General features: G+C 38.8%; 1 protein-coding gene across 1 annotated transcript in view; it reads left to right on the top strand.

Annotated features, from left to right (window-relative positions):
- Positions 1 to 24,055, top strand: part of LOC126232190 (uncharacterized) — a 111,572-nt gene that overhangs the window by 69,019 nt on the left and 18,498 nt on the right. The window contains exon 5 of the mRNA XM_049942488.1: positions 17,700 to 17,792. Coding sequence (XP_049798445.1) covers positions 17,700 to 17,792 — 93 coding nt within the window. The remainder of the gene's footprint in view (positions 1 to 17,699; positions 17,793 to 24,055) is intronic.

Raw genomic sequence — 24,055 nt, 5'->3', positions numbered from 1 at the left:
TTCCATACTGCTTTACTTTTATTCTCTGAATTGTATATTATTTTGTCATTAAATGACTTTCTTGCAGCAATCAGCTCCTTCCTATAGATCTCTTTGTATCTATGATAGAAATTCAAGAATTCTGGATCATTGCGAATCCTTTTCGTGGAACTGAGGTGTTTAAGTGTTTGGGAGGACTTCTTAATACCTGCTGTTATCCATCTGTTTTTGTGAGATGTTGATACAGACATGCATACTTTTGGAAGTGCCTTTTCAAAGTTCAGTTTAAACAATGCGGAGAATTTAGAGAATTTCATATTCACATTGGTTTCCTTATACACTTCATCCCTTGTTTTTCTAGTTCTTTTGAAAAATCTTTTATTTTGAATTCTGATAGATGTCGTTTGTAGGCTTGTAGTTGAGGGAATGATTAGATGCATGACTTCACTGTTATTTTACAGAGATGGTCTGATAGTCCAAGATCTTTTACAGCTACATCACATTTCTGCCTGTCCATATTTGTGGCCATATGGTCAATTACTGATGAAGTCATTGTTGTAACCCTTGTTGCACTATTGACCAATAGGGACATGCCAAAACTTTGAATGATGTTTATGAAGGTGCTGCTGGACTCATTTATGATGATAGTGCTGATGTTAATGTCACCACACACAATTATGTTGACCTCTGTACTTGAGACTTTATCTAGAACTTCTGATAACTTATTGAAAACGTGTCCACACTATAACTGGGAGATCTATACACACACATAATGATTAACTTCTTGGTGATATCAAGCCCTGTTAATTTAATAGCTGGTATTTCGAAGTGTTTGTCTTCACTTACAGTACTAAGGTCATGTCTTCATTTGAACTGTGTTCCTTTTCTGATGTAAATGCATGATCCTCCACCCCTTGAAGTAGTTCTGCAGTAAGTGTTTGCCTTTTCATACAATGATAATACTACATGTTGGATTTTTGTGTCTCTACACCAGTGCTCAGGAATACAAACTACTGTGCAGGTCAAAGATCTGAACTCAACTTCTGATAGTTGTATTTTATGTTCTACTGATTACCTGATTTGATGGAGGATTGTTAAGTCTGTGAAATGTCCCATGTTACTCTTTCCAGTGGTTTGTTTTTCTTAGTGACATCTTAGTGACATCTGGTATATGTAACATTTGAGGTGTTAAAATCTGTCTTGTGAGTGATTTTTTCAGCATTTTTTAGAGTGCTGGAGATACTCTTTAGGCAGGGGAACCTGTTGTCCAGATTTATCCTAAAAAGACCTACTTTTCATACCTATGACAACAGGTATTTGACCATGTGTGGCCCGAGATCCACCCCCTATACTCTCATAAATCAGTTGTACCAATCTTACCTTCCCAGTCCTGTTTAGGTGTAGGCCATGCCTAGTGAAGCCCCATCTGTTGATAGTCCTGACGGGCGCCAGACAAACACGAGCAAATTTGGCTGTCCTCGGAGATCCCTAACCGCACATTGATTTGCCTCACAGCTCCCTCAGGGTGTGGTTGATTATGACGCTGGGACAGATCAACAAAGTGTACGTTGGTGCCACGAGTCAGGGAAGCTATCTTGTCCAGGTCACCAGCTATGTCATATGCCCCATCCCTGTCCAAACTGTTTCATGCCCCACCCACTATCACTACATGGTCCTCTTTTGTAGTCCTTACATAAAGACCCTAGGTCCTCTGACACATGATTTTGCCCTGCATTTGGCTTGAAGATACTGGTGGCCTGGTACGCTACCCTTGAATTTTCCTGTTACTGAGGGCCTGCACCTCACCCATGCCTACTACCTAGCAGCAGCACTTTCTTCTTCCTAACACTTTCTACATTCCTAGGCTGCTTGGCCTTGGTTGAAGCGCGCTGCACATTTCCTGCTCATCTTTCTACCTGAGGCTCTTCTCCACTTAACTCTGGCAGTGGTAGATACCGGTTTTGGTGATAAAACTGTCAGATGGCGTTCTTTCTTCCTATCCTCCTACCAGCTGCCAGTTCCCAACCACCCTCTTCCCGCTATCTCCCCTGATCTTTACGAGTTCCTTCCTTGCTTCTTCCAACTGTTCCCCAATCAAAATGTTCCTACTGCATACTCTGCAGTTCCAGGAGAGAGCCCATTCTGTTCTCCCAACATTCTCCCCACTGCACCCCCCCTCCCCCCCTACATGATTGGCAACAAATCCCTCTACCCTCCCACCCTATAACAGCTCCCACATTTCTCACTCATGGTCAGTTTAAAAAGAATAATTAAGTCTAAAGAATGTTCTAATTTTAAGGACGCGAGACTGACAAAAAACTTCACAAAGGTCTTATGTGTGGTGGTTGTTTTTCTTTTTGCACTGATTTAGAGATACAATGACAGAAGAATAAATTTGTAATTAATTTGCTTTTAGAGAATTTACGTTATTAGGCGTGTTTGGATAGGTTTTTAAACTTTTATAAGTCGGAAAATTTAGGCCTAGATCTCGTCTATCTAATTAGTAAACAATACGAAATGTTTTAATTAAATACGATTTAGAAACGTTTAATAACACTTTTATGGCGACAATAGTCACTGATGAAACTAGTAGTAGTCTTTTTTAAACGCATTTTGCACTATCAAGAAAACTTGAATATAATTTCTGTGTGTTTGTCTCGAAAATTTCTGGTTATGTCGCGATTATCGGGACTTCAGCTAAAGAACAAGATTTTTCAAGAACTAGCGCTGATGGAACGCTAATATTCAGTTGTGTGACAATAACGGTCACTACAGCAAGTATACAAAACAATGAAAATGTAAATTTGACACCATTTCCTCTTGAATAAATTCTGACATCCTACTGTATCAGTAATTAGGATTGCTTCGATTCGATTCACATATTGAGTGCAGGAAAATGACTGTGCATGCTGTAATTATTCAAGCCTTGTCCTCGTGCTCCTTGGGGCAGTGATATGTCGTGGGGTGTAGTATATTTCTAGATTCGTCACTTATACCTGGTTCTTAACTATGTGAAATAGGTTTTCCTAGGATAGTTCGCATCTATCTTCAAGCATCTGTGTGTCTAGGTTCTTAGCATCTTTGTGAAACTGTCACATGGGTCAAACAAACTAGTGAACATTGGTGGTGCTCATCTTTATATACGTTGAGTATTCTGTGTTAAGACATATGTGGTGCAGGTGCCTCACACCTGAGCAGCCTTGTAGGATGGATTGTACAAATGTTTTAGAAGCAATCTCCTTCGTGGGCTGGTTGCATTTTCCCAGTATTATGTATTTTACCAGTGAAGCAAAGTCTGTTATACAAGTGCAGGTTTACATTTCTGAACAGACTAATGACCTCGATACTGTGGTCCCTTAGGAATAAATACACACACACACACACACACACACACACACACACACACACACACACACACACACACACACACACACACACACACACACACACACACACACACACACACACACACACCTGAACATTTACAGCAAGTTGACTACCTCTGCACCAAAATATAAACAGCATTATGAATGACCTGCACGCAACAAATTCGAATTCCTGGCTTTTATACAATAAGTAAACGATCCAGTACAGGTGACTTTCTTCTGCCTTAACACTGCATAATATGAACATGAGAGAACTACAGAGGAATGTTTTTGATACCTTATGAGACAGGAAAATGCTGATGTGTTTTTTACACACATGTTCTGAACAAGAAATTTCTTAACTACTGCAATGTTTCCTCGAATTTGGACGAAAACATGAGCTCAGTCCTAGGAAACACAAAAGCAAAAGTCGGTGAATTACACCATCAACAAAAAGTTATTTTATAACAAATAGCGCAATTAATGTGACAGAGGGAGAAACACTCAGTTATTTAAAAATGATTTTAATCACAGGTTAATCAGAAGAAGAGCAGTGGGATGTGCTTGGAATGTCATAAGAAATATCTGATACTGGAAATTTTTTTTTTTCACTTCTAACAAAATCTCACGTTATCTGTAAGTTTGAAACTTCAGTCACTGGGAACTGGTTGCAGATCAACCAGATACTTTATTCGTAATCGTTAGACTTCAAGAAAGCATTATTACCATTGGCATAAAGAACGGAAACCACCATCTGCGTCACTATTTTCTGTAATAAAGATGGGCAGTTTTCACAGTAATAGCAGATCAGCTTCATGTAACAGTTAGAAATGGGAAAATGAGAGAAGGCAATATAAATAGTATGGGAGTGTAATATTATGAAAATAGTGATAATGTTACAACTAAATATATTAAATCATGGGCTCATTCGTATCAAGTGCTGTTAGCTGCAAAATGTCAATAATGGTAATATTTTACAGAAAACGGTTTAAAAAGTAAAGAGGATGCAATACGTGGACTGAAGACGTGTAGTGATAGAAAGAAATTATTATAACAGTATGGAATTCTTTAAATTATGTTGATACACTATGGAATGCTGTGTTCATTTGTCTAATGACCACTGAACTCTCTTTTTATAGCCCAGACAGTGAAGCCAAAAGAAGTTCGATAGTTGTGTTGTGGTCTTCAGTCCTGAGACTGGTTTGATGCATCTCTCCATGCTACTCTATCCTGTGCAAGCTTCTTCATCTCCCAGTACCTACTGCAGCCTACATCCTTCTGAATCTGTTTAGTGTATTCATCTCTTGGTCTCCCTCTACGATTTTTACCCTCCACACTGCCCTCCAATACTAAATTGGTGATCCCTCGATGTCGCAGAACATGTCCTACCAACCGATCCCTTCTTCTAGTCAAGTTGTGCCGCAAGCTCCTCATCTCCCCAATTCTATTCAATACCTCCTCATTAGTTATGTGATCTACCCATCCAATCTTAAGCATTCTTCTGTAGCACCACATTTCGATAGCTTCTATTCTCTTCTTGTCTAAACTATTTATCGTCCACGTTTCACTTCCATACATGGCTACACTCCATACAAATACTTTCAGAAACGACTTCCTGACATTTAAATCTATACTCAGTGTTAACAAACTTTTCTTCTTCAGAAACGCTTTCCTTCCCATTGCCAGTCTACATTTTATATCCTCTCAACTTCGACCATCATCAGTTATTTTCCTCCCCAAATAGCAAAACTCCTTTACTACTTTAAGTGTCTCATTTCCTAATCTAATTTCCTCAGCATCACCTGACTTAATTCGACTACATTCCATTATCCTCGTTTTGCTTTTGTTGATGATCATCTTATACCCTCTTTTCAAGACACTGTCCATTCCGTTCAACTGTTCTTCCAAGTACTTTGGTGTCTCTGACAGAATAACAATGTCATTGGCGAACCTCAAAGTTTTTATTTCTTCTCCATGGCTTTTAATTCCTACTGCAAATTTTTCTTTTGTTTCCTTTATTGCTTGCTCAATATACAGATTGAATAACATCGGGGATAGGCTACAAACCTGTCTCACTCCCTTCCCAACGACTGCTTGCCTTTCATACCCCTCGCCTCTTATAACTGCCATCTGCTTTCTGTACAAATTGTAAATAGCCTTTCGCTCCCTGTATTTTACCCCTGCCACCTTCAGAATTTGAAAGAGAGTATTCCAGTTAACGTTGTCAAAAGCTTTCTCAAAGTCTACAAATGCTAGAAACGTAGGTTTGGCTTAATCTTTCTTCTAAGATAAGTCGTAAGGTCAGTATTCCCTCACGTGTTCCAACATTTCTACGGAAACCAAATTGATCTTCCCCGAGGTTGGCTTCTATCAGTTTTCCCATTCGTCTGTAAAGAATTCGCGTTAGTATTTTGCAGCTGTGACGTATTAAACTGAAAGTTCGGTAATTTTCACATCTGTCAACACCTGCTCTCTTTTGGATTTGAATTATTATATTCTTCTTTAAGTCTGAGGGTATATCGCCTGTCTCGTACATCTTGCTGACCAGATGGTAGAGTTTTGTCAGGACTGGCTCTCCCAAGGCTTTCAGTAGTTCTAATGGAATGTTGTCTACTCCGGGGGCCTTGTTTCGACTGAGGTCTTTCAGTTCTCTGTCAAACTCTTCACGCAATATCGCATCTCCCATTTCATCTTCATCTACATCCTCTTCCATTTCCATAATATTGTCCTCAAGTACATCGCCCTTTTATAGTCCCTCTATATACTCCTTCCATCTTTCTGCTTTCCCTTCCTTGCTTAGAACTGGGTTTCCATCAAAGCTCTTGATATTCATACAAGTGGTTCTCCTTTCTCCAAAGGTCTCTTTAATTTTCCTGTAGGCAGAATCTATCTTGCCGCTAGTGAGATAAGCCTTTACATCCTTACATTTGTCCTCTAGCCATCCATGCTTAGCCACTTTGCATTTCCTGTCGATCTCATTTTTGAGACGTTTGTATTCCTTTTTGCCTGCTTCATTTACTGCATTTTTATATTTTCTCCTTTCATCAGTTAAATTCAATGTTTGTTCTGTTACCCAAGGGTTTCTACTAGCCCTCGTCTTTTTACCTACTTGATCCTCTGCTGCCTTCACTATTTCATTCCTCAAAGCCACCCATTCTTCTTCTACTGGATTTATTTCCCCCATTCCTGTCAATTGTTCCCTTATGCTCTCTCTGAAACTCTGTACAGCCTCTGGTTCTTTCAGTTTATCCAGGTCCCATTTCATTACATTCCCACCTTTTTGCAGTTTCTTCAGTTTTAATCTACCGTTCATAACCAATAGATTGTGGTCAGAATCCACATCTGCCCCTGGAAATGTCTTAAAATTTAAAACCTGGTTCCTAAATCTCTGTCTTACTATTATATAATCAATCTGATACCTTTTAGTATCTCCAGGGTTCTTCCATGTATACAACCTTCTTTCATGATTCTTGAACCAAGTGTTAGCTATTATTAAGTTATGCTCTGCACAAAATTCTACCAGGCGGCTTCCTCTTTCATTTCTGTCCCCAGTCCATATTCACCTACTATGTTTCCTTCTCTCCCCCAATCCATATTCACCTACTATGTTTACTTCTCTCCCTTTTCCTACTCTCGAATTCCAGTCACCCATGACTATTAAATTTTCGTCTCCGTTCACTACCTGAATAATTTCTTCTATCTCATCATACATTTCATCAATTTCTTCATCATCTGCAGAGCTAGTTGGCCTATAAACTTGCACTACTGTAGTAGGCGTGGGCTTCGTGTCTACCTTGGCCACAATAATGCGTTCACTATGCTGTTTGTAGTAGCTTACCTGTACTCCAATTTTTTTGTTCATTATTAAACCTACTCCTGCATTACCCCTAGTTGATTTTGTATTTATAACCCTGTATTCACCTGACCAAAACCCTTGTTCCTCCTGCCACCGAACTTCACTAATTCCCACTATATCTAACTTTAACATATCCACTTCCCTTTTTAAATTTTCTAACCTACCTGCCCGATTAAGGGATCTGACATTCCACGCTCCGATCCATAGAACACCAGTTTTCTTTCTCCTGATAACGACGTCCTCTTGAGTAGTCCCCGCCCGGAGATCCGAATGGGGGACTATCTTACCTCCGGAATATTTTACCCAAGAGGACGCCATCATCATTTAACCATACAGAAAAGCTGCATGCCCTCGGGAAAAATTACGGCTGCAGTTTCCCCTTGCTTTCAGCCATTCGCAGTACCAGAACAGCAAGGCCATTTTGGTTAGTGTTACAAGGCCAGATGAGTCAATCATACAGACTGTTGCCCCTGCAACTACTGAAAAGGCAGCTGCCCCTCTTCAGGAACCGCACGTTTGTCTGGCCTCTCAACAGATACCCCTCCGTTGTGGTTGCACCTATGGTTCGGCTATCTGTATCGTTGAGGCATGCAAGCCTCCCCACCAATGGCAATGTCCATGGTTCATGGGGGGGGAGGTTTTATTAGGGGAAAAAATCGTGTAGCCACAAATTTTTGCACAGTCTCCTGATCTATATACTACAAATCCTGAGTGGTAGGATGTGAGTCTTGGGATTGGGAAGCGATGTTTAAAGGTCACTTTGCATTTCATTTTGAATAACTCAAACTGCAGTTTCTACTGAAAATGTTTCCCAGTAGAGACTCAAAGTACATGAAATTTGCTAAAAAATGTTAGTGTTTCTTTAATCTGTGCCTAATGGTTTCCACAATTAGGGATATAGGAAAAGTAGATTATTAAAAATATTGTTTTATCTGTACAAAATTAATTTATGTTTATATGAACCGATTTAAGAACAAGTTACCATACCACATGTAAGTACAGTGGAGCCATATTAAAGGATAAATTATATTCTGGGAGTGCAACAGAGTGTACGGGGAGATACGGGAAGTAGAAACAAAGGAAAGATAGATTGCCAGATTATGTTCACGCTCTTCCTTCCTTCACAGGTCTGCAAACTAAAGATAAAGGTAGTTATTCCCAATTGTATGTACCACACTACGTAACAAGAAGCAACCAAAGGGTGTCATTCAAAATTATTACAAGTGTGCAAAATGTGCCTATGAAGAGCTCACTACAACAGTCTGCAGACATGCCTGGAGGCCGTTTATTTGCCACAGAATGTGTTAAGACTTAATGGAATGCTGATATCAGTTACTAATGACATTAACACAAGAAACACATCTCCAGAGTGATCTATGCTGTCAGGGGGGGAAATTGATTGTGTCATCCTGTATGGCAGTTGTAGCCTCCTTCTGGGAAATGGAAATTCCCTCATCATGAGTGCTGCTTGCTTTTCAGTTTACGCAGACTATACCTCCCCAGCATTTATTGTCCAGTCCTCTTGTGTGAGTAGACAAACAATTACTTCACTGAGCTCACATTTGTACAGTGGTGTTATTTTCAGTTCATTAAGGGAGTACTTCTTTACAGTTCTTTGGTGAGCTATTACGTAAACAAAGCTAAACAGCTGAAGCTCCGTTGTCTGCCAGACTGAAGAGCCTGACTAAACTGTAACAATATGCCAATGTATATCTGACAATGTCAATTTCTTTGTCTCTATCATCCCTTTCTGGAATATTTTTCATGGCATGAGGAATATCAAAATGCACCTCTCCAGCTTCTGCTTACGCAACATTTGAAGAGATCCAGAGTCTTGAATTGCATTTCTCTACAACTGAGGTTGGTAGCCTAGGTGTTACAGAACTTAAGCATAAGACAAGCAATGCATTACAGCACATTACTGTTCTAGTTGGAGCATGGTCAGTCCCATTGCATCAGCCATAGTCACACCCATCTTGGAAGACATATTATGGATGTATGGTAAGTGGGTCCATTCAGTGCAGTCCATTTGACAACTTCCAGTAAGTTCCAGTAATTCCGAATGTAAAAGATGTATGCAACCTATCAGTAACACAGTTAATAGTGAGAGACATGCTGTAACTTTCTGATGATTCATTAATTCACCAAGTGACAATGACATAATTTTACAGCTTTACAACATGCTTTCAGCGATAGACAGCAACGAGGTGACACATTTACCAATCGAATCCCTTTCCCACCAACACTATCACATTTACAAATTAAGTACTTCTCAGCCCTGCTTACAGGCTTATATTTTATACAATGGCTCACATAATAAATGCAGTAAGTATTGATTTTAATATTTTGAAAATAACACCACTGCAAAGGGTGTTTTCTTCCCACCATTTAGAAACTCCAGGTATTGACCGATGAGAGGATACAAAGCAGAAAATGTGCAATGAAGTTCATCTGGAAATGCATCATTTCCATGCTAGACACCATTTGTTCAATCGTACATTGTTACAGGGGCAGTGGTCTAATATGTACTGTACCATCCAGCCACAGTTACTGTATGCATGGTTTCCTTCTAGTGGGTCATACTGCTTCTCATACATTATGTGCTAGCACCTTCTCCTGCCATAGTAATTGGTAATGTTGTCCGATTCAGTTCTCTTGTTCGCTCACCTTTTAGTAGATGTGATGAAGCATTGTACACAATGTTTCAGTATTCGAATTTACAGCTTGCCAACATGGTGTTTACTTACAGAAAGCCAAAGGAGAAGTGGGGAGGGGCAGCAGGGCTGTATCAGGAGACTTCTCCCACCAATAACAACCACAGCAGGGCAGAAATATCGATGTTTCTTGTGGGTGACTTTGCTGCCCCTGTTGGAAGAAGTGCCTTTGTTGATTCGAAGAATGATGTGTCTGTATATGATGGTGCTCCAGCCCACTTCACTGTTAATGTCTGGACACATCTTATTTGTCTCTCCACTGGTCGATGGATCTGATGAGGGGGTGCAGTTGCATGACCTGCCCACTCACCAGATCTCAACTCGAGCGATTTCTGGTTATCTCTAAAGTATTGTCTATGTAGGGCCCATTCCAGATGTGGAGACATTGGATCAGTGTATTCATGGTGCCTTCGACACTGTTCGGATGCAGGTTGGCCAGAACGTGTGAGACAGAACATACTGCAGCACATACTCGCATGCAGTGAGGCACATAGAAACAATTTTCATACTTGTTGTAACTGTGGCAACATGGTACAGCACATACTAGAGCGCATTCTCTATAACAATGTATAATTAAGTAAATAGTCTCTAGTATGGAAACCACCCATTCTGGACATAAGTTCATTTGACCTTCTTTGTTCCGTACCTCCTCATCAATCAGTCCCTCGAGTTTGTACACAGTGGAAAAAATCACCCTGTATAAATGCGAGCTGAGTGAAGTTATTTCGTCTACTTGCAGAAGAGAACTAGACAGGAAATGCTGGTGAGGTATAGACTGTATGTAAACTAAAAATTGAGCAACACTTGCAGTAAGGGGAAGTTGCTTTTCCTAGAAGAATTTCCCCCTCAAGCAATACAGAACAGAATAGACATTTACACATATTTTGTCCATTTGGTACTTGTATTACCATTATTTGTGTATATCTGCACTCTGTGAAGTGTTAAAGCATGTTGTGGAAAAGAAATGGAACACCTTCACTCTCCCCCTTCCACCTCCCATGCACTCCCCCTCCCCTCCTCCACCCATACCGTGGGCATATCTTCACACTGTGTTCCCAGTTGTTCATTAGCCAAACTGTGGAAGGGTCCATATATTTTTGTGAAATACCTTGCTGTTAATTGTTGTAACAGTGCAGTAAAAAGAGTGGGGAATTGCCTACTCACTCTTCATTTTGCAGCCTTATTAAGGATCAAAGTGCATGAACGCAATCCTGTGACTTACCTTCCATTGTGTTTCTACTCAATACAGCCTCTCTTCACCCTATTACATAACCACCCACATTTGGTACATAATTTGTGTGTTAATATTACAGTATTGCACTTAAATGTGGTACAAACATTTAATATTTGATTTTAACCCATTTCATTTAAAGATAACCATTAATTATATACCATTAAAACTATTTCTAATATTTGCGTTTGTTCCGTCCTCCGCAATACTATCAGTATAAACCTGTCCAGGCGATAACAGCATCGCCTGGCAAGTAAAGACTGCTAATTACACATGCATGGTGCATGTAGTACCTGAGCATCCTCGTTGTGTGGAATGGGGAAGGTGTGTGATCTGAGTTGGACTAAGGGCAGACTGTGATAACCCAGAGGCTCAGCACAAGCATTTCGGAAACTGTATGACTTGTCGAGTGTTTGATGAATGCTGTGGTGAAACAACACATCCGAACGTGGTGGAGCTGGATGGCCTCCTCGCGTTACAGATGTAAGACTTTATAAGCTGTGCAGACTGTAAGAGGACGGGAAGCAAACTGTGGCAGAACTAACGTCAGACTTTAATGCTGGGTGGAGTAAAATGTTCTCTGAACATATAGTGCACTGAACACTGCTGAAGGGCCTCTACAGCCTATGACCCTTGTACTTGGCAATGTTAACATCATGACATCGGCAGCTATGACTGAAATGGGCATGTGATCATTGTTACTGGACGTTGGCACTGTGGCATTGTGTTGCATGGTTTGCTGAACCCGATACCTTCATCTTTTATGAGAACTGTTCCTTGTCTTGAAATCTGTGCTATGGGACAGAAACAGTCTGGTGGTGGCTCCATTATGCTCTTTGGATCATGCATGTGGCCATCCATGGGTCCAATGGAACTCCGGCAACCACAGTGATGGCCAAGGGGTATTATACACTAGTTGCAGACCACATACGCCTCTTCATATGTCATGTTTCGTGACAGCACTGACATTTTTCAAGCACATAATCCACCATGACAAAAGGCCGGGAGTGTGATGGAGTGGTTCGAAGAACACAGTGGCGAGTATGTTGATGTGCTGGCTCCCTCTCCCCCAACATGCAAGATCTGAACCCAATCGAATACATCTGGGATGTGATTGAACATAGCTTCCGAGCTCATTCGCCACCTTCCCCATAATTTTTGGGAATTAGGTGACTTGAGAATGCAGATGTGGTCAGACTCCCTTCAACGACCTACCAAGGCCTCATCACTTCCAGGCCACGATGCCTTGCTGCTGTTATCTGTGCCAAAAGTGGACATACTAGCTGTTACGTAGGTGGTCATAATGTTCTGTCTGATAACTGTATATCTTTGTGTTTTTAGTAATAGTATCTGGCTTTGAAAAACAAGAACACCTAGGATCATTACTTCATAGATGCAGAAGGAAAACAATAAGATAACTGAACCATCTCAGATGTGTTATTACAAAAGCCACATCAAAATTGAACTGATATGATTGGGAATAAGGAGGTTCTCCATAGAGTTACCGGAAAAACACTGACGAGAAGGGACAGTATAATAGGGTGTGTATATGAAGACGACAGAGAATAATTTACATGGTACTAGAGGGAGCTGTAGAGGGCAAAAACTGTAGGAAATACACATTGGAATATACTCAACAAGTAAATGAAGAGTTTGGCACAGGATGTCGAGTCATGAAAGGCCACATCAAACCAGTCAGAAGTATCCTTCCCTCCGATGGCCAAAGAATACCAATTTTAATGTTATATATGTCAATTAGGAACTGCAAATGGAGTGTAATTAGTGTGTGTGCATAGTGGATCCACATGAAGCAGTACAAAGGATGAGGAACCAAAGTGGTAGAGAATGTATTTTTTTGAGAACCATATGCCATACGTCCCTCTGTACAGGACTTTGTGTGATATAATATTTGTTCCAGAATGAAATTTTCACTCTACAGCGGAGTGTGCGCTGGTACGGAACTTCCTGGCAGTTTAAAACTGTGTGCCGGACCGAACCTCGAACTCGGAACCTTTGCCTTTCGTGGGCAAGTGCTCTACCAACTGAGCTACCCAAGCACGACTCACGCCCCGTCCTCACAGCTTAACTTCTGCCAGTACCTCGTCTCCAGTATCGCACAGCATGACTGTGATGTCTAAATGAGAGTTTTGAGCTCAAACATATGCTCCCTGACACTTGTTGATACCAAGCACCACATTCACAAATACCTGAACTACAAAACTGTTTTTGTAATCGACAGATGTTTCTACAATATTGTCTCTGTGTTGTGGGTTGCTGGAAAAAGATAGTTGTAGTGGTATCACAAATACTCTGAAACACGCTATAAAGTGGCTTGCACAGTTTAACAGTAGAAGCAATTGCTGGTTAGTAAGCAGCAATATGAACTGTAAATCAAATTTATGAGGCCATGTTGAAAAGCAATGCCACCGAATTTATGTGAAAAGTCATAGTTTTCTGAATAAAACCTTATAAACATTCTACACCTTTGCTCTTCATCTCCACATATTTATGTTGCAGCAAAGTGACATTGGCAATGAAAACATTTCTACCAGTGAATGACCAGTTGTTTGATACTGTCACTGTGGACTGTTCAACTTTGTTGATGGAGCCACAGCCTCACCTCTACTTGCACCACTTCATCACTATATGACTGAATTCCTCAAAGATGTCTTTACGTTTTAGCGAATGCAGCTGTCCACTTTGAGCTGAGGTTAGCAGCTCTGTTTGCTTAATTATGAACATGAACAACTGAATGTTGGACATTACTGATACTGATATAGTCAACATAATGCACTGCTTTCATTCTTCTATGGATTCTGTTGAAGGCACATTCACTGCAGTTACAAACTTGATTACAGCACACTTTCTCATGCACTAACATAGTTCCATTACACACTGCAATGTTACATGATACAGTTCAAATCTGTATAGTAGTAGTGTGCTGCAACTTGTCAGTGAAATTGGAATTCGACCATGTATTATGCATGATAAGTAATACCTCAATTGATATTGAGAACAGAATAAAAAATTTAGGCAGCATTACTTTTCAGCAAGCCTCCATATTATAAGACTCTGGGAGAAGTTCAATGAATTTTATGAATACATTTCTTTGGTGTTCATACGTTTTTCAGTCGCAGGACAATAGTCACAGACAGGGGTTACACAACAGTGGTAGGGAGCGTTGGAATCCAAGAATATGAGTGGGTATAGTGGAAGATGTACAGGAACAAGAGGAAATTTACAAATATATGAGAGAGACTGAGACATGAGCTGTATGTTTAAAATTTGTACAGATTTGGGACAAGATTACACATGTCACAATGAATGTTCAACGTAATATTTGACAGATTAATGGAAATAGAGATGCCAACGTGATGGGGCACTTGACATAACAGTAAGGTTTTTAGTTTAAAACGCTAAGAAGACAGATGCGTTGGTTATTCCTTGAGGAGTTGTGCAAAGTGACCCAATGCATACTGTTGATTTTAGATTTGTCACCCTAAAGAAGTTTCGTTGTGTGGGCACAAACTTACAGCTGGATGTTGAATGAGGCAGCATTAGTACATTAAGAACTGTGAAACTATGAAAATGATTGTGACTTAACACAGTATCTCCAGCAATACTAAAGTTTAGGCTTTCAGTCCCAGTGTTGGTTTATAAATAGAGTTCTTGAGTATTGTAAACACAACTGAGAGGAAGTCTCATCTTTGTTTTTTGGTCCATTCCAAAAGTCTGAAGATGTCTGAACAGAGAGAAAAAACAAGAAGTGTTGGAAATGAAGCAAAAAGGTGACATTGTGGGAAAAGAGTCTCATACGCCAGAAAACATTCAAACCAGACCTGTGAGCATGAGAATGTGTTCAGCTGATAAATCCAGACAGCAATAAATACGCAGGTGATATATTTAGAAATTAAGGACAAGTTGTTGTATGAATGCAGGGAGAAAACAACGCTGAAACTGTAGGCAAACCATACCGAGTAGAAGAGGAAATGTGCTGACTCTCCCAGTTTAGTGGTTCTGTCGTGAGATGTCAGTTGGTCTGCTTGTGACCCACTCAAGTATGTGTTAAATCATCAAAAGCAGCAGACTGACTTAAATTGTGGATTAGCTTGGGGCTCTTTAATATTTTATGAATACAAAGGATTTTTTAAAGCATGTCTTCAACTCCAAAACTCTGTACTGGTTCTTTTGTTGCAAATATCCATCTAAAATCCGCATTTGTATTATGATGACATCAACGAAAATTCACATTTGTGCTCAGTTTTTGCAAGAGATAGTGAAAGTCTTACAGGAGTACACTGGCAAACAAATAGTAACTTGTTCAAGCAGAAGTAGTCTGTTACTGATGGGTGACTATTGAAACTTGGAGAGCGTATGCTAGCGTAATAATGCTGCTGTTGGGAGAGAAATGAAACATCTTTTCCATAAGTATTTAGATATTTGTAAGGTACTGTTAGTGGTTACTCTTAGTGGCTATAGAATTCTTTCAGAAGCAAAGCTTTTACTTTACTAGCGAGAATGCTTCTCTATTTCATAAACGTTTTGTGAGCCTCTGTGTTTTGTACAAACCATAATCAAGAAAATTGTGTGACCACTAAGTTGATCACCTATCTAATGAATGATCCCGTTAATTCTGGAGAACTATCTTGTCGATAAAAACTGTAGTTGATCATGCCATCGTTAAAAAAGTACGCCAGTTTTATCATATCAACCATTTCTTACGCAATTTATGACATGAATAGCATATACAAAAATGCTTATATTTTTCTGGTCTTGTCAATTGCATTTTATATTCGGCAAGCAACTTTACTTTTTATGCCAATAATTCGTAGACACTGCCTGACCTTTTTATTCTGTTATGTACTGTACCATGCAGCAAGTGTCATTCCAGCTTGCATTAGCTCGACAATTACTTGAATCAATGCTAGACATCGCTAGGAGTGACATTGCGACTTGGGTACACAAGAATAGGGTGAATATGGTAATACATCAGTGCAAGAAATACAGACACCAGAGCAATGATAGGCAAAGTTAGTACTACAATCGTCTGAAGTATATTCCCATAAATTGACGAAACCATCTTTCAGCAAAGTGTTATTGAAATGTAGCTTTTCTTGGGCTTTACTTCATCATAAATCAGTGTGCCTTTGTTTTCATTTCGTCTTTCCCGAAAATAATTATTAATTGTTCTACAGCCTCTTTGTTAATTGTGCATGAGCATTTGAGATCATTTACAAAATTTTGGAGATGTGTTCCAGAAGGTTGCTGCAACAAGTCGTGCTTGAAACAGTGTATCTATTAAACTACTAATTTTCAAGAGCACTCCATCCAGAATAAATTCGTTGTCACACCACGTAATGCATTCTCTTGTTTCTAAATTTGAATTTATTTAACGTTGTGGCAACTATGATTTTCTGTTTTTACTGAGTTTCAAATGATCTAGGACATTTGATTAAGCCATCTCATGGTTTTCATCTGAGACTCGATTTCGGAATATGCAGTCCTTAATTTTTCACGTAATTGCACAATTTCCAGTTCCTGGCACTTAAACTTTGTTTTAATGTAAGTACTCCTTCTTTCAGTACTGATCTGCTCCCTACATTTCCTCAACAGAAGCAGCACTGGCAGGCATCGAAACTACAGCTTATTTACTGTCTTCTACTCACAGCTTCCCTTTAGCGAGTGCTTTACTGACCTCTTTCCTGTAATATTTTCTACCGATATTTAAGTAGACTGGGAAATACACAAGGAACTGCTGAGCTGCCAAAGGCTCAAGAGAGACCACCCTTGTCTTGGAATTAAAACTTGTTTATCGATGATAAAGATTTGTTGTTCCTCACTGAAATGTGTATCACACACAGAACAGCTGAGTCAGATTGTCTTTCCTAGAAATTGCTCTCAACCATTTTGAAATTGTACTTTACTTTTGGAGACTTCAAAAATATTTACCTTTTGTTTCTCTTCAGCCAAATCAGTACACTGGATCGAAAAACGTGGCATTTTTTTGTTCATTTCCTTCTATAAATACCTGTAACTATAACTCTCAACACCGCTCTGTAATCGCAACCTTCAACTCTTAAATACTCACTCACAACTCTATAAACAAACTCTCAAAATCTGTTGAGGCAGAAAGAACAAATGCCATCCGACCACATGTCAACTTGAGTCTCAAGTGACGGTGTTAATCGTAGTTCTTGGGCTCGCCACCTTTCCTGTTCTACTACGTTAATGCATGGGAAGTAATTACTTTATCTTCTTCTTGCTATGTTCAAACTGTGAAGTTAGCAAATGAATGACAAGATTCAGTAAGCACCTTGAATACAGTATGTACTGACTGACTACATGTAAAATTAGTACAGTATGGGTGTGTGAAATTGTGGTGATAAGTGTTGGCAGAATAGCTGCCCAATAAATTATATTTTTTATTTATTTGTGTATAAATGATACAAATCACTGAAAAGTTGTGTTATATTTATAAGAAAAGAAATATTGGGTGCAATGTAGTAAGTACAGAAGGGTACAAACAGTTTTAACTGAGAGATTTTCTCTTTCAGTTTCTTGAAGATGACTTGGAAATCTCTCAGCCAAATGATTTTATCAAGGAGGATCCTGTACTAAATTTGGAGGTGGATGAGACTGAGAATACTGTAAGCACTCACATCTCTGATTTATTGCATGTAGTGTGATAAAAACTTATTTATTTAATTGCTTAATGTTAATAATGCAGTACTGTGGGACAGGCACAGATTGACAGTTTTCTGCAATTAAGTGCAATTCCTAATTTTCCAGTGCTCTCGTACTATTCCACTTAATGTGGATTATCAACCGTTATTTGCTTACTGTTCTGAATAGAATCAAAATAGAATTTGTAACAATATCTTCAATCATATTTTCAGTTACCCTTATGGATGTTAAACATTTTGTATAAGTTTAAACCTGGGGAGTGTAGATGATTTTAAAAAAATTGCTCCTGTCAATTATTGATACATGCGAGTTCGTACCTAAAATTTTGAAAGCTGCCTAAGATCAGAAATGTGATGGTATTTGTATGTGTTAGGTCACACTTGATCGATTTATCTTAAAATATTTATAATATGGCTACCTCAGTGGTATATGTTGAATTATTTATAGATTTGTCAGCCACAGAAAAGCTCTTGGACCTGCACAGATGAATTCGTGTATTACCTCACCATTGAAGTCGTAGCTGATCAAAACAAATTATCTTCTTGGCACACCCTACAGCTTTGTTAAGGTCTGCTTGTGTGAAGCATAAAAATTAACCCAGAAAACTAAAATGTTGTGGTATAATTTTGTCTGTCTTGCATTAGAGAAAACGGTTGGTTAGATTCATAAACTTCTCACAGGAATAAAACCTAACTTATGTTGGGGAATATATGACAGAGGACTGAAAAACAGCCAGCCAGTGTGGCCGTGTGGTTCTAGGCGCTTCAGTCTAGAACTGCGTGACCGCTACAGTCACAGGTTCGAATCCTGCCTTGGCCATGGATGTGTGTAATGTCCTTAGGTTAGTTAGGTTTAAGTAGTTCTAAGTTCTAGGGCACTGATGACCAGATGTTGAGTGCCATAGTGCTCAGAGCCATTTGAATCATTTATGATGACTGAAAAACCTAAATCTGAAGACATATTAAACAAGAGACAGTATGGTGCATGGCAGTGAGTATGGTTCCACCACTATTAGTCATTGCCTTCCCTTTTCCACTTGTAAATAGAGTGAATGAAAAGCAACTGCCTGTTGCCTCCACACAAGCCATAACTTCTCTTGTCTTCATCATGTCTGTAAAGGACCCTCTGGCCCATAGATGTCTGGTGATTATGGAAGCATACCAGTCAAGATACAAAATTCATTATGCTAGGTACAGCGCATATGGTATATAAAAAAGAGTGCATGTGGAGGAACTGGTTCCTGCATCAAATTTCCTCTTCCTAAATGAAGCATTTGTTTGTTAGGCTTAATTCTGTTGCATATGCATGATGTAATAATTATTTTTTGTGGTGCACAGACATAGTGGTTTTTATATGTGGTATTCAGTTTGGAGAATGTGCTCAATATTGAAATAAATTCGCTTACTAAATGTGTTCCTTTTCTGTCACTGCTCTGATATTTTCCCACATTACATCAGTTCACAATAAGAGGAAGATTGACACCTTGCAATATTAACTTAGTAGTTGGTATTGCACTTCATAAAATTTTCCATTAGTAAACATGCCTCTGTATCATTTTCATGTTGCATCTTTCAAGCTACTGTGTGGAAAATTAAGCTGGAATGCATAAATTTTAATTCCATTTTGTCCACTATCTTTACAATCCATTGCCAAACAGCAACATTACACCCTAATTGATCTCTACCCATTGTTATGTCAAAACTCACTATGTATTGGTGCACATCTAAACTCTCACTCTTCCAGAATATTACAATAACTAAATCCTATTAAATGTTTTCAATCTCAATACACACACAGGTGATTCCAAAATTAACAAAAGACATTAGACTAAACAGGAAACATGTACAATAGACATTCATAAGGAGTCTAAAGAAGTCGGTGCCTCGTGCATCCCATGAACTCAAAATGGCTCCAATGACTATGTGGAAAGTCCAGCAACAGAAGCTGTCTATGAATACAGGAAGTGACTGCCACAGTCAACAATGCCATGCTGGGACAAGTATGGCAATAATTGGAATACCATATTGAAGTCTGCTGGGTCACACATAGTTCGCATATGGAATGTTTGTAAAAAAACTTCCAGTTGTACTCTTTGAAATGGAGCATGTATGAGATCTAGACAATATTTAGTCATTGTGCAATAAATAATTGAAAGTGATGTCAGACTTAATGTACATCTTGCATTTGTGTGCCAATCAACCCTAATAGTAGGAAATCTAAAAGCATGCCACTGAATTGCTTCTATGTCTTCATTTAATCTGACCTGTTGGATGTCGCACTGTCGATCAGTACTTCTAATGCATATGCTCCAACAAAAACAATTTGGAAAATAGGGGTTCAAAAGAAATATATGAAAATGGTGAGATAAATCTGGGAAATTGAGTTTAAACCACTGCCGCCACACAACTCCTTAAACCTGCAAACTAGCTACAAATATGTAAATTTCTGAACTCTACTTTAGATGAGTTTCAGATACACCATGTTATAGCCAATAAGGATACAAAAATACTCAGTGTATGAACTAGAAAGGAATATTTTAGTAATTCCACAGTCCCGTGCATATAAAGATTAAATTTCAGCCTGTTAGGAATCAAAAAAAAAGAAAACATTAAAACACTTATCCTATAATTCAACGAGTAAAAAGTTTTTCAACAAATTATTCATTCATATACCACGAATTGTAAGAAACTTGCAGACATACTGAAAACCATTATGATATTATGCTAACCTCAAAGAAAGAGAGAACGCAGGTAGTGGAACATTCCCTATGGTCAGAGTTGAGTAGATGTGAGGGAACAAGCATTGAAAACTTTCAATAGTAACAAACCTTAGAAAACGTCAGGTATTCGTAAAAGTATAGAAAATAATGTTGAAGGGTATAAGAAAGAGTGTAAACTGGCTCAAAGACACCGAAGAAACCATGATTAAGAACAATACCAGAAACATTTTACAAAATGTTTTGGGAGAACTTAAAAGGTATTGGCCACCTACAGTGTGTTACTGCCTACTTGATGAGTCACTTGTGACCAACATAAAAATAACAATTTTAGCAAATTACTTTCACTCAGTTCTCAACTGCGTGCCTCTGAAAGACAATTAGTTCTTGGAGACAAAAATATTCTGATTAAAAATCATGTGTTAAGGAGCTGAAGGAAATAATCAGTACTTCTGAAAATAACATGTCATCAGCAGAAGACAGAAATTCGTAGCAGAAGCATGGATATTGAGAGACAATAGTCTGACACAAACAACGCACAGAACTATGTTAAACATTTGTGAAACTGGAAAAAATTACTGAAGAGTGGAAATGTGCATAAATCATCCTCTTCATAGAGAACGATATAAAACCATTCAGAATAATGACAGGTAGTTTCACTGCATCCTGTTATGTCCAAAATTCTTTAAAAAGCCCTGTGAAGTCAACTGGATGAACAATATACTCATTAATACGAGACTATAAGGCACGATTTTGCAAAGGGCAATCTTGTATAGAAAAGATCTGGGAACCAGAGACAATTTTGAAAGATGGTGATTTGTAAATACTATGGTAAATTCTGTCAAGTGTCAGAAATGCTTATGATTTGATAGAAAAAGACATGATTCAATAGTTCAGAGGAATTCAAAATTGAGAGGAAAACAGTGGCTGTTATGCAACATGGGTACAACCCCAAACATTAAATTCATGGGATAAATTTCAGAAGCATTTCAAATGCACAAAAGTGTGCAGCCAGGGATCCACGCTCCCCTCCAATTTAAAATGATTCTGCAAAAAATTATGAAGACATTGGGGAAGAAGATAATGGAATTCAGCTTGAAATTAAACAAGAGCAGAGAATCAACATGAGTTGTATAGCTTTTGTAGACAATTACTATTCTGAGAAACAGCTGAGAAGCCAGACTTGTCATGGAGAAGCTTCATGAAATGTCACAGGAAACTGGTCTACAAATCATCTATGAGAAAACTCAGCAATGGACAAGAAGTGTACAGATAATCTCTCCTTTATAACTTGGTATGAGAAAGTGTCACAAGATACACACATTAAATACCCAGGAGAGATTATCCAAGCAGCAAGACTTTTGTAATTTATTTATCCTGGTTTGATAAGGGCCATCAGGTTCCCTTTTGCATCTGACTGCGATTTCATACATATAGTACCTTGTTTACATCATAGTTACCTAAGAAACAAGTTTTAATATGGTAAATAGTATAAAAATTGAGTGTCTCAAGTGGCAATGTAAGTAATACATACAATGAACTAATAAAGTTCACACTGGCAGTACTAGTAGTACTGCAGCTGGTGTTGGTGGTGGTGGTGGTGGTGGTGGTGGTGGTGGTGGTGGTGGTGGTGGTGGTGGTGGTGGTGGTGGTGGTGGTGGTGGTGGTGGTGGTGACAATGCTAACAGTAGTAATGAAAACAATAAGAGTGGCAGGTATAAAAAGGATTTATAGATTTACAAGATAGTTTTCTGATATAGTGAATTCTGTAGAAAGAAAATTTAAGAACGCTTCACCACCTAAGAATTCTGGGAAAAGAGGAAGATCTGGGTGGAGCATAATTATATGCTCATATGTCAGTTCAAGAGTTCAAAGACCAATTTCAAAGTAGCCAAACCTGGCTACTTCAGGAAGATTGTAGACTACACACATTGGTCACTTGTTTTTAATGGATGTACTCTCTATGAACATATTCCTTTGCTTACCTTCTTCATTGTTGGAAGTGTGTAGCACCTTATGTGATAAGTCAGAGCTTGTGTGTGCATTTACTCCACCCAGTTCTTGGTCACATCTGTTGCGTCTTTGACAGATGTAGTCTTCTCAGTTTACTGAACTTGTGAACATACTTGATTTGAGCCACGTCTCTGGCAGAAGTATCACATGTATTTCCATGTCTTGAAATATGACACAATTTGTCACAATAAGATGGAGATGCATGTGCAGTACGAAGTTTAGTGCATTTGATTACAAGGCTCGTGAAGATGCTAGATAGTAGCATCTATAAGCTGGTGAGGCTGGGAGATTAGATTAGATTAATACTTGTTCCATAGATCATGAATACGACACTTCATAATGGTGTGAAACGTGTCAGGTTAATAAAAGATGTCTGTACAAGATATTACATTACACAAAATATTGGATGACACTAAAGTTTAAGTTGTGTCCCCCCCCCACGCTCCCCCTTAATTTATATCTAAAAATTCAGCCTATTAGTAGAAGAAGTTGTCATCTAGAAATTCTTTTAATTTATTTTTAAATGTTAGTTGGCTATCTGTCAGGCTTTTGATGCTGTTTGATAGGTGACCAAAGACTTTTGTGGCAGCGTAATTTACCACTTTCTGTGCCAAAGTCAGATTATCCCTGCATAGTGAAGATCATCCTTTCTCCTGGTGTTATAGCTATGCACACTCTTACTTCTGAACTCGGTTCGATTATTAACAACAAATTTCATAAGTGAATATATATACTGTGAGGTTACTGTGCGGTTGCTGTGAGGATCTGTAGATCCTTAAATAGAAGTCTGCAGGATGATCATGGGTGGGCTCCAGCAATTTTTCTGATTACACAGCTCTACTTGTATCATCAGCAAAAAGAACAAACTTTGGATCTTCATCAATGTGGAATGGTAAGTCATTAATGTATATCAAGAACAGTAAAGGACCTAAGACCGAACCCTGTGGGACCCCGTACTTGATAGCGCCCTCCTCCCCCCCCCCAGCTTGAGCAATTAGCTGTTGTTTTAACATTTCATGAATCACTTATTTCAACTTTGTGCGTTCTTCCAGTTAAGTGTGAATTAAACCATTTGTGCACTGCCCCACTCAAACCATAATGATTTTGCTTATCTAAAAGAATTCCATGATTTACCCAATCAAAGGCCTTTGAGGGATCACAAAAAATACCAATGGGTGATATCCTGTTATTCAGAGCATTTAATATTTGATCAGTGGAAGCGTATATAGCATTTTCTGTTGAAAAGCCTTTCTGAAAACCAAACTGACATTTTGTTAGTACTTTATTTTTACAAATATGGGAGGCTACTCTTGAATACATTACTTTCTCAAAAATTTTTGATAGAGCTGTCAGAAGAGAGATTGGGCGGTAGTTGTTAACATCAGACGTATCCCCCTTTTTATGCAATGGTTTTACAATGGTATATTTCAGTCTATCGTGGAAAACACCCTGCTCCAAAGAGCTATTACATACGTGGCTGAGAATCCTACTTATCTG

Source organism: Schistocerca nitens, unplaced genomic scaffold, assembly GCF_023898315.1.
Source record: "Schistocerca nitens isolate TAMUIC-IGC-003100 unplaced genomic scaffold, iqSchNite1.1 HiC_scaffold_466, whole genome shotgun sequence".
Classification (NCBI taxonomy): Eukaryota; Metazoa; Arthropoda; class Insecta; order Orthoptera; family Acrididae; genus Schistocerca; species Schistocerca nitens.
Note: the sequence above shows the minus strand (reverse complement) of the source record. Positions and strands in the feature narration are given on the sequence as shown.